The 12,207-nt window shown below is 43.9% G+C and overlaps 1 protein-coding gene across 6 annotated transcripts in view; it reads left to right on the plus strand.

Annotated features, from left to right (window-relative positions):
• The first annotated feature begins 11,792 nt into the window (after window positions 1-11,792).
• Window positions 11,793-12,207, plus strand: part of BICD2 (BICD cargo adaptor 2) — a 148,550-nt gene continuing 148,135 nt past the window's right edge. For 5 of the 6 annotated variants that reach the window (XM_005305432.5, XM_042849781.2, XM_005305431.5 and 2 more), the window contains exon 1: window positions 11,793-12,177. In XM_005305432.5, the coding sequence (XP_005305489.1) occupies window positions 11,938-12,177 (240 nt within the window). In that variant the 5' untranslated portion in view covers window positions 11,793-11,937. The remainder of the gene's footprint in view (window positions 12,178-12,207) is intronic. The other variant, XM_065551003.1, reaches the window with a different exon arrangement.

A 12,207-nucleotide genomic window follows, 5' to 3' on the forward strand; every position in this document is an offset into this window, starting at 1 on the left:
ATTCCTGAAATACGTGGTTGGATGTAATGTGTACCATAAAAGACTCTGAGCCTGGTCCAAAGCCCACTAAAGTAAATGGAAAGACTCTCATCACCTTTAATGGGCTCTATTTGCTTTTATAGTTCTGCGAGCAGTGAGTTTGATATTTGAGCGGTACAAGTATAGGTATCTTTCTCCATGTGCATTTCAATTCCAGCCAACCCAGTACATCTTTACTGAAGAATACAATATAGAAAAAAAATGTGTTAGTCTCTTTCTTTATTACAGATCACTCCAGAAGAAGGACTTGAGGTCTGAAACACCATTGTTCACTTCCTTTTCTCTTCCTATAATGATCTGAAATAATCAGGTTGCTCCATTAGCAGCCAACGCTGCTGCACTATCCTTTCTGTTTTCCTTTTCTTAAACCTGAGGCTGTTGTAATTAAGGTTCCTTATATTTTTCTTTGACATAGTTTAGGGAAATAAAAACGAAATCAGACCTGCTGTGTGGTGGTTAGTAGAATAGCCTTTTAATTAATTCCACTAATTCTTCCTTAATCTGATCAAGAAAGCTGGCAACGGGAAACATTTGTTTGGATACAACAAAAACCATAGAGAAGGGAGGGCAGCCATTTCACACCTCATCAAACTGCCTAACAACATAATGGACTTTGGAGTGCATGAGCCAGAGACATACTAGCTATGTTGGAATAATTATGCCAGGCTGCCAGCGGCATCCTGTAGTGTAGATGCAGCCTGACCCAACTTTTTGTTGGTATATAGAAACTCCACGTCCACAAACAAAGTTAGCCGTGTCAGGAGAGCTTTCTTCTGTCGACTGATGAGGGTATGTCTACACTTACATTTTATAGCGCTCTAAGTTGCTGGCTCAGGGGGGTGAAAAATCGGAGGTAATCCCCTCATGGAGGTAGATTACCAGGAGCGTGCGACCACACTCGCACTTCAAAGCACTGCCACGGGAGCGTTCCCGCAGCAGCGCTTTGAAGTTTCCAGTGTAGACATACCCTTAACTGTGTCTACACTGGGGGTTATGTCAGAATAGCCACATCGGTCAGGGGTGTGGTGACACACATAGCAATGCTGATATCACTTTTTAGTGCCTACCTGGCTGAAGGTTGTGTTCTCATCGACTGAGTGACATTAATTCACTTGGAATGGGGCCAGATTCTGGGCTGTGTCCCAGCTATGTTCAGCTCAAGTTGGAGGGGTGTGACAAAGGTGGCTTGAAGCTACCTTTTATGCCATCCTAATCCTGTGTCTGGCTGGGGACTGATCCAGTCCCCAGTGCAAAGTGCCTAAAACCTTAGCCCTGTTTTACTTTACAGTTACCCACATTCCCAAAGGGATGTTCTGGCAGCCAGGGATCATTAGGGTGTAGAAACAGCCCCCAGCTGAGCCCCATAGCAATTGCTGGAAGGAAGGTAATGTAGGAGGTCTGCAGTCGCCCGATGTCACTGGAGGAATCTTTCATGTTGTGGGAATCCTCCAGTGTCCCTTTAACTGAGTTAAAGCTGCTTTGCACTGCAGAAATGGCGCAAAGTATCTTTAATGGGGCCAGAAATCTGGCCTTTGATCTTAATTACACCAGTGTAAGAGAAAAATCAAGTCCTATCTACCTATATGCTACATTCCATGTAGTTCTGTATAGTTTGCTACCTGCTCCCATCAAATTGATGTTTTGCAGATGAGACACTTTTTACTACAGTATCTAACAGTGTTTGGGGGGGAAAGGCAAGGCAAAAACTTGCAATGGTCATTGTGCCTTAAAGGCTAAATTTCTGTGAAAAAGTTGGACTGGAGGGGGGAAAGATACATAGGTTGATTATATTTATATTAGCTTAAATAATTATGCAAATTTGAGATGTGTGTATATTTACTTACAAACTCTTGATTAGCCATAGATAAATATAGACAGCAAAGCCATACCTCACAACCTGAAATCTTTTTATGCACCAGTTTTTATAGCACTTAACACCAGATATTGGTTACTTCACAATAGTTAAAACAATGGGAAAAAGGAACTGCTCTGCCCCACCTAAAAAGATGTGTGTGTGTGAGGGGAATGGAAAGGAAAAGGAATCCCATAAAATCTAAATTCCAGGCCCTGCCCACTGTATGACTTCTAAGTGGCTCGTGGGTTCAGTAAGGTTACATTTAGGCTTTGTGTACAATTTTAAGCTAAACTGAAATAAGCCTGATTTAAACCGAACTAAGAGTGTTCACACAGCTTTGGCACCAATTTAACTAAATCAGTTTCAAAGACCCAACTTTAATTAAACCCAGTGCAACTCTCTGATGTAGACAAGGAAGGATAAATGGAGGAAGAATAAATGACTAAAAGTAGTCATTAGGTGCATTAGCTGGCTTTATGTGAGAGGCTGTTTGTAATACAAAGACAACAAATTAAAATAAGGAAATATTTAATAAAAATGCCCACTCCCCCCACACTCATTCCATGCTGGCAGAACAGGGAGCATGTTTTTTACTGAGTAACCATGCCAAGCATCTGCTGCCTGATATGCCTAGCAGATGGCATGCCAGACATACTGTTATTGGGCCCTTCATTCGTTCCTACTTCTCTACCTCTGGCAATAAGCCAAGCAATTATTAGGCTGTATATCCACTCAGTGAGTAACCTCCTGTTCCATGTATGCCCCCAAAGATCAGCCAAAACTTCCTCACTAGTCTTAGGAGTTAATCACATTCTTCGCCTGTTCATGGACACTTTAAGAATTTAATTTTTTGACAAAAATCTGTATTTCCTACATAAATGAATAAGTTGCAAATTCTGCTACTGGCAGATTTCAGCCAGTAAAGATGTAAACTCACCAAACTTTCCTATGTATAGTAGTAAATGATGCATATCCAGAGTACTCTGCCATTGCATTTCAAAGCACACGAGATTAGTACTTTCCTGTTTTTTTGTTTAAGGACCAGTCATCAACACAGATCAGTCACGCATGTAGTGTCCAGTGTGATCTCTGAATCTCTAGCAAAATGTTTGGAATGTATTTTCAGCCCTTCTGTTTTATTTTTCTATTAAAAAACAGGAAAGTAGAAAGCTAGGATCAGGGAAATGTAACATAGACATAAATGTCAAGTATCAGAGGGGTAGCCGTGTTAGTCTGGATCTGTAAAAAGCGACAAAGAGTCCTGTGACACCTTATAGACTAACAGACGTATTGGAGCATAAGCTTTTGTGGGTGAATACCCACTTTGTCAGATGCATGTAGTGGAAATTTCCAGAGGCAGATGTAAATATGCAGGCAAGAATCAGTCTAGAGATAACGAGGTTAGTTCAATCAGGGAGGATGAGGCCCTCTTCTAGCAGTTGATGTGTGACATGCATGACACTTAAAACCCAAAGACAGTGGGCCAAATTCTGACAGGCCTTGCACACAGACATCTACTAGAAAAATCTCTACTAGCAGCAGGAACCTGGGGTGGAAATTGGCCTTACCTATATTCCTTCCTTTAAATCTTCATAATGAGCCCATTCCCCAGGCCCTCCATGACAGGTAACAGTGACGCAGAGGGCATTTGGGGGGTCAGGCAGTATGCTCTGCTTTTTTATACCTGTAGCCATAGCCCTGATCTTGCAATGAGCCCAATGCACCTGCCTGTTCACAGATCATTAATTCCCTTCCAGCAATAATCTGTCCAAAGGGTCTGAGAGTAGAGGTCTGGCAGTCTGTGAGAATACAGATTTACAGGAGTGTTACTTCTTTCAGGGTGTGTGTGTGTGTGTGTGTGTGTATGCCTGTTTTGAGGACCCAGTTTCAAGATGGATGTTTATTGTGCCATCATTTATAATATCTGAACTCTATACAGATACATTTTAAACAGGCAACTGTATATCCTTGCCCTATTTCGATGCAGTTGAACTGGTCTGAAATATGAAAATCTTAGCTTTCATGGCTCTAATGTCTTCATCTGATACTTCACTTTTTGGGCTGTCCGTGTTCACACAGCAGGAAACACTGTGGTAATTCAGGCTTGGTCGGAGTTGACTTTTGTTGTTAGCTCCTTGAATGGTTTGAGGCCTCACATTACAGTGTCTAGGAGATTCCACTGGGATATAGCAAGTGGGTTAAAATTGAAATCTTCTGAACAATACAGAGTGAGAATGTCTTGTTTTTCCAGCCGGTGTCTTAAGCATGTTGTACTATAAATGGAGTTACACTTGGCTGTGAACCTTGAATCAGCTGGGTCATCATCAGGGGTTTGTATGGTTGGAGACTACAGAAGAGAGGTGATTGAAATGACCAGTCACCTTCTGGCTAACTATGATCAAGTTCCCCACAGAAACTTCTTGAAGCAGATGTGCAGGTTGTGGACACGTGCCAACACGTACACATTGCAGTCATTACAAGCTTTTTTTATGCTAACTCCATCATCTCAAAGCATCATGTGAGCTCTATCTTTGGCAATCTGCTCTTTTCCAAAAATGCCCACAGATGCCTTTGAAATAGCGGTTCCCATGTTGACAGTTGCTGCTGAACGTTTCCCTTCACATTTTGAACAAGACGATTTAGCAAAACATTGCAGAATGAGATCTGATAATGAGACTCCAGTAGTTTTATGAGCCATCCAGAACACAAATAATTAATGACTCAAATCTGATCTGTGACAAAACAATTAGCCCACCTTTGTTAAGCAGTGTTGCCATCTCTCATGATTTTACCATGCATCTTGCAATATTCAGTGTTTTCTTAAAACCCCAGCTCAGATAGGCAAGTGATTATGTAAAAATCTCAGGTTCCATTTAAAAAGAGAAACTAAGTCCCTAGTCCTTGTGGTTGAAAAGAAAACCTGAAAAGATTATCTAAGTGCACCCTAAAAGCTCAGAAACCAAGACAAATAAAAAAGAATCCCAAATTTATTATTTCTCCAAAATCTCATGATTTTTAAGTCAGCCTCCTGATTTTGTTTTGCATCTGACTCATGGTTTTTGAATGCTTAGGATTGGCAATATAACTGGTCAAGAAAAAGGGGGGGGGGGGAAATCAACAAAATAGTTCTAAAAATTCCCCATATTATTTTGGCTTTCAAGATTTCAAAATTCATAAAGTTTTGACCACTGATTTCACTGATGGTACACAAAGCCAGTGCAACAGAGTGGAGAACCAGGGCCTGTGTCTCCCTTTCTCATTGAAATGATGTTCCCAATTTATGACAGAAACAGTAAGCCTTTTGTTTTCACACTTACTTCCTTTCCTGGAGCTGGTAACATAGCTTTTGCTAACTGCTACCTAAATTATACACCAAAGAGCTATAAAATAGTATAAATTAAAGTAGAGTGAAGGTTACTCAAGTTTATACCTCATTTTGCCTTTTTCTGGCTCCACTGCATGTAAGTTAAACTATTTCCCAGCCCCCTTAGGATATATCTACACTGCAAGTGAAGGTGTGATTGTAGCATGGGTAGGCCTACCCATGCTAGCTTTAATCTAGATAGTACGGGTAACAATATTAGTGAAAATATGGTGGCATGGGCGGTCATGCAAGTACCTACCTAAGGTCCCCGGTGGGGTTGTACCCAGGTGGATAATGCTGCCACGTCTTCACTATTATTGTCCCTTGTGCTAGCTAGATTAAAGCTAGCATGGGTATGCCTACTCATACTACAAATACAATCACACCTTCACTTATAGCATGGACATGCCATTAGATGCTGAGTAGGGTGGGTATAAAAGAGTTTCATTGAGCTTAAAGGAATCTAACTTTAACTTTCACATCACCTCTTGGTCCTTTCTACCCACTTTACTTTTGTTCTTCATCCAACCCATTTACAGCTGCAAATTCTCCCACTGCTGAAACTATATGGGGTGCTGTTACCTCTAAGCCCAAGTTTGCCAAGGCCATAATCAAATAAATACCCTGGTTTTAATGAACTCCCTTTGAAGTGTAAGACTAGGGCAGCGGTTCTCAAACTGTGGGTTGGGACCCTAGAGTGGGTTGCGACCCCATTTTAATGGGATCACGATGGCTGGCGTTAGACTTGCTGAGGCTCGGGGCTGAAGCCGAAATCTGAGCCCCACCACCCAGGACTGAAGCTCTCAAGCTTCGGCACCCCCCAGGATGGCAGGGCTTGGGCTTGGGCTTTGGCTTCCCAGCCTGGAGTGGTGGGGCTTGGGCTTCTGTCCCCCTTCCCAGAGTCGTGTAGTAATTTTGTTGTCAGAAGGGGGTCACGGTGCAATGAAGTTTGAGGAACCTTGGACTAGGGCCACCAATATGGCTCATCTCCTTAAGGTCCAGTCCAGGTCCCAGACCTCCCATGAAAGTTGGAAAGTACCAGGGGCACAGACAACTTTCTTTATGGGGAAGTGGGGGTGGAGGAGGGGACTACAGTTAAAGAAATAATAGAATAATAGCTGTTGAATATAGTTTTAATTAATAGTTTTGTACCATGACTAAATTTGTCCACTTTTAATCAAATGAGATAAGCAAGTTTCTCTTCCAAACTCAGCATTTCCTTTCTTTGTTAATACAATCCTTAAACTTTTTTGGGGGGAGAGGGGGATAAAGCGCCCGTTAAGCCTCCAGTTGTCTTTGTCCCTGAGTACTGGGAAGAAAGTTGCTCTTGTGTGCAGTCCCACCACCGTGGCCATTTTCCTCCTTGATTCTCCTTGTTGGGCAGCTGGGAAGCAGAGCTACTTGCCAGTTATAGACAGTAGGGGCTGCTTCTGACCTTGCCAGCTTGTATAGTTTGGGAGGGAGTGGAAACTGGCAGAACAACAATGGTAGCAGAGTATGAAAACAGCTGCAAGTCAAGCGTGGCAGTGCTACTCCAGGACTTTCATGTTCAGTGGACCAAATTCTGATCTCACCGTGTTGTAAATCTGGAGTGCATCCATTGAAGTCAAAGGAGTTAGTTACATCAGCTTGTAACACTGTGAGATCAGAAGCAGGCCCAGCCAGTTTGGCTGCATGTAGTGCATTGGGGGTTTAAATGAGCATTGGGCATGTGGAATTGATGTGAATTTAGAGAAGTAATAATTGAGAGTGTATAAATGGATTAGTGTATTAATTGATTAGTCTCGTTAGAGTTGGTCTGGCAACCCCCATTTTTTCATGTTCTCTGTGTGTATATATATATCTTCCTACTGTATTTTGCACTGCATGCATCTGATGAAGGGGGTTTTAGCCCATGAAAGCTTATGCCCAAATCAATTTGTTAGTCTCTAAGGTGCCACAAGTACTCCTAGTTCTAAAAGCTGGGTGTTAGCTGTCAGGGGTGTGTGAGGTTTTCGGAATCAGGCCCAATACATACAGGTTTGCTATTAACACAGGACTCAAGGCATTTTGAAACTGAAAAAAGAAGGAATTTTCGTTAACTGCAGCGGGCTGTTTACATCAAACTTTTGTTTTTCAGCTCACGGCAAGTTTGTTACAGGGACGAGAATTAGGGCATTACCTCAGTATTCACATGTCAAATGCAGCCTCTCTAGATGAACCATGTGGAGGTTTGGGTTGGCACAAGTTCCTCAAAATAAAATATTAGCCGGGCGGCTTCATGACTATGAGGTTAAACTCACAGACATTAAAACACTTTATTAAAGGGGAATGTTTTTATCTGTACCAAGGTGGATTGGATGAACATAGGTAGGTGGAAGATTAAAGCAGCCTGAAAAAGCCCTGGAGTATAGGCACAGCCCGTGTTATATACTATGCTCTAATCCTCACGTGTGCTCAGACAGGTAATTGTTTTTTATTGTGTTTGGCACTTGCCCACCAATTCAATACCAATTATTTTTGACATGAGGTGAAATTCTCAGCTGTGTCTGCTGCAATAAAAGAAGGACAAGCTATGAACAAGTTGGGCAAGCGCTCAAGCTGACATGCAGAGGGCCAAATAGTGCTCTCAGTTACACTGCTGTCAACCTGGAGTAAATTCACTAACTTCAGTGGAGTTCCTCGGGATTTACAATGGGCATTGCAGCTGTGCTGCTGTAGCCCTGGTGTAGACACCTACTATCATGACAGAAGGGGTTTTTACATCACTGTAGTAAATCCACCTCCTTGAGAGGCGGTAGGTAGATCGATGGAAGCATTCTTCTGCTGACCTAGTAACATCTACAGTGAGGGTTAGATTGACCTATCTAGGTTGCACAGGGCGTGAAATTTTTCACAGCCTGAGCAATGTAGCAAGGTCGACTTAAGTTCTAGGTCGAGACCAGGCCGGAGAGCAGAATTTGGCCCAGGGTGCTTAGTCCTACATCATGGCTTATAAATTAATGCTACCCGTGGTGGAGAAGTAATTACGTCATTCACTGTGTCCTGTTTACTCTTCGTTGGTAACCACCATTCTTTTATTAAAGGGTAACTAGCAACAATAGCTGATTACATTTCCTCATCAAAAGAGCTGCATCTTTTTCAAGTGGGATGGGGATAGGTTGGAGGCTGCTCAAGTATTATGGTGTAGAGAGCTATACAGGGCCGGCTCCACCATTTTTGCCGCCCCAAGCAAAAATAAATAAATAAATAACGTCTCGGACTGCCGCCGCCTGTACTGATGAAGCAGGAAAACAAACAAACAAACAAAAAAACGACCATCCTATGACGCCCCAAGTATGGATGGAATGCCACCCCTTAGCATGTGCCGTCCCAGGCATGTGCTTGCTCCGCTGGTGCCTGGAGCTGGCCCTGGAGCTATACAAGCCAACCAAGACAGCTGCAAAATCTATCTACCTTAGATACTTATACAACCCCCCCCCCCCAGTTCCTGTACTACCTGAGCACCCCACAGTTTTTAGTGCATTTATCCTCACATTAACCCTGTGAAATGCCAGCCCTGTGAAATGCCATTATTCCCAGTTGAGGGATGGGGAACTGTTAGATGGAGCCACTGAGTTGGGAGATGTGAAACAATGGAAAAGGAATGGATTTTCAGAACTCCAATGGGCGGATTTACGGGGACAATTACCACATTACTCCTGATGGGGAAAATTATGGCAAGATGTTTACTTTCACACAGAAATGTACTTGCTACTTCATTCTTAGGGCCATCCCTGTATAAAATGATACATACCCCATCCAGCACTCTGCCCAGGGTGACTAGGACCCATTCCTGTGTACCCATGACACTGTCCCCATCAGCTGCTGCTGCTTTCTCCATACAGCTGATTGTGAGGCTCTCTGATTTCTGGTGCTCCATCCTAAAAGAACCAAGAAGCCAGGAGATAAAGCTGGCAACAAGGGAGGAATGCTAAGGAATTCATTCTCTGCCATTGCTAGCTGGTGCTAAAGTTAGATGAAATAATCGATGGGCATTGAGTCTGAAACTCTGGTTGGAAGGTTGGGTGTGCAAATGTGGTGAGTGGCCCTGGAAAATCCTGGGCTATATTCACAACTGCATAGGTCTAAATATGCTACTGCTGTGGTGAAATACTAATAATAAACTAACACTGTACAAAGTATTTAACAAAATTATACCTGGCAATTAAGATCTTGTAACTTCTGCACATTTCTATTGCTTATAAAAGTATTTTCTTCTGAATTCTAGTCAGTTGCAAGCCTCTTATCAATTATACGTCTTATATAGTTTACATATAATGCTCATTTAGGCCCCAGAAGGTCCTGTAGCACCTTTAAGACTAACAGATATATTAGAGCATAAGCTTTCGTGGGTGAATTAAAGGTCTTAAAGGTGCCACAGGACCCTCTGTTGCTTTTTACAGATCCAGACTAACACGGCTACCCCTCTGATATTTAGGCCCCAGTTCAGCAAATTATTTAAGCACTTGCATAACTTTAAATGTGAGGAGTTCTATTGAATTCAATGGAATGACTCATGTGATTCAAAGTTATACATGTGCTTATGTGCTTTGCTGGATCTGTGTCTTAAAGGAATACAAAGCTTTACCATGTGCTTTTGAGAGAGCATTACTTTAGCTTCACTTTCTATAATTAATCTTAATTCCAGCACCCACTCCTTTTTCCCCTTATGCCTGTACCTGCTTCTGCAAAACCCTAAAAAATACAGTAAACTAATAAAAAAAATTAAGACAAACCTGTAATAAAATACATTTAATTATGTTCCTGCACAAGCTGCTTACCTTTCCCCTTGTTTTCTGGTATTTCTGCACAGCCCTACTCCACTTCATGGTCTGTAGTTGTTTCTGCTGATCGACTCACCTGGCTACCACTCTGTTCCCCTTAACTGTTTGGACTGTAAACTCCTGGAAACCAGACCCTCATCTTCTTACTTATCTGTCCAGTGCCATGCACATCAGTGGCACTATACAGAGAAATAAACAAGCTGAGTGAAAGAAGAATTACATAAAGACCCCCAAACTAATAATATAATAACCACCAGAAAACAAGCACCCCCAATAAAAATCATAATCAATAACTTAAGGTGTTTCTAATTTCAAATAACTGCATTAATTAGCAACCATTGTACTTCAGTTATAAATGTAGGGAGGAATCTATAGCAGCATTAAATGTACCTCCTTAAGTGAAAGCTAGAGCAATGGTACAGCTTTGCAGTACAATAGCGGTAACTATTTCATGTAACCAGTTAATTCTATCAGAATGCTATATATCAGTTTTAGTTTTTGAACAAAAACAGCACCCTCAAGAAGCATGCATAACATTCAAAAGCAAACACATGTTCCCATTGTTGCAACCTTTGTTCTCCCTTCCCTCTCCTCCCCTCCCATTCTTTGTGGCCCTCACTCTTTGTTACATCTTAGCTTCTAGCCAGATCTTTAAACCCTTTCTTATGTGCTGAGTATTCACTCACACAAGCATTACCTTTGATTTCACTGTAGCTATGCATGTGAGCAAGGGTTTACAGGATCATGGGAGGGCCCTGATGCTGAGAAGGCCTATGCACATAATTAACTTTACACACGTGAGCAGTGACTTCAATGTGTACTATTGATGTGCATAAAATTGAGCACATGCCTAAATCCATATCCCTGGCCCTGCAAAGATTGATGTAATCTTTCAGCTGAGGAAATTAAAACAAACAAAATACTTTTGTTGGTAAAGTACCATGCACAACAATAGTGCTGTATACATCAATGCATAAATAAATAATTATAGAACTACAACAAAGAAGACAGATGGGGTTGACAATGATGGCGATGATAACAACTTTGGGGAAAAACATAGTCCTGTGTTGTTTAAAAGCCAGAGTGGCGCGTGCTATCTTAAGTTCACTTCCATCATAGACGAGGAGTCTGATTCCCAAAGGCATTTAGGTGCCCAACTTCCGCTGATTTCACTTAGTGACCCCTGTGTGCAATGAATACAGCCTCTGAAAGCAACATATCACAGAAACTGGCACAACTCTGACCCCCCGCCCGCAATAATGTAGCCACCTAGGTTTGACGCGGCCTGTAGGCGTCACTGTTACAAGTGAAAGTTGCCCTGACGCCGATGATGATAATAACACAGCCCCTCTGCCAGCTTCTTCCCCTAGCAAGAATTCCTCCAAGAGGGCTGGGGCTGCCTTCCAGCTGGGCTGCCCTCCCTGTGCATTGTGGGACTCGTAGTCCTCTGAGGCACGCGTTTGCTTGGCGCTGGGGGGAGGCGGGACTACACGTCCCACAAGGCCCGCCGGGCAGCTGGCTGGCCGTTCCTTTTGAATGATTTCACTGCGCTCTGCCTGCCCAGCTCGTTTCGCAGCCGCAGCCTGCAGGAGGAGGCAGGAATCATGGTGTAAGGGGCTGGCTGGGGCGGGGGTGCAGCCAGGGGCGAGAGCGAACCGAGCGCCCTGCCCGTTTCATGGCAGCCGGGGGAGCTGGCAGCGCAGCAGCGGGGCCAAGTTGTGCTCGCCGAGGGCGGCCCATGGCAGCCCAGCGGCTGCGGGGGTGTTAAGGGCGCTGCGTCCGTCCCCCTGCCCGGCTCGCCCCGCAGCCCCCCTCGCTGCGTTGCCCCGCCGGACGGGGACGGGGACGGGAGGCGCCGCTCCCGGCCGGCCGCGATGGCTCTGGCTATGGAGGAGGAGGAGTACGCCAAGCTGGTGATGGAGTCGGAGCCGGAGTGGCTGCGGAGCGAGCTCAAGCGGCTCTCCCAGGAGCTGGGCGAGACCACCCGGGAGAAGATCCAGGCGGCGGAGTACGGGCTGGCCGTGCTGGAGGAGAAGCAGCAGCTCAAGCAGCAGTACGAGGAGCTGGAGGCGGAGTACGAGACCATCCGCACGGAGATGGAGCAGCTGAAGGAGGTGAGCCGGGGGCCCGGGGCAGTGGCCGGC

Source organism: Chrysemys picta, chromosome 7 (assembly GCF_011386835.1).
Source record: "Chrysemys picta bellii isolate R12L10 chromosome 7, ASM1138683v2, whole genome shotgun sequence".
In the NCBI taxonomy this organism is placed as follows: Eukaryota; Metazoa; Chordata; order Testudines; family Emydidae; genus Chrysemys; species Chrysemys picta.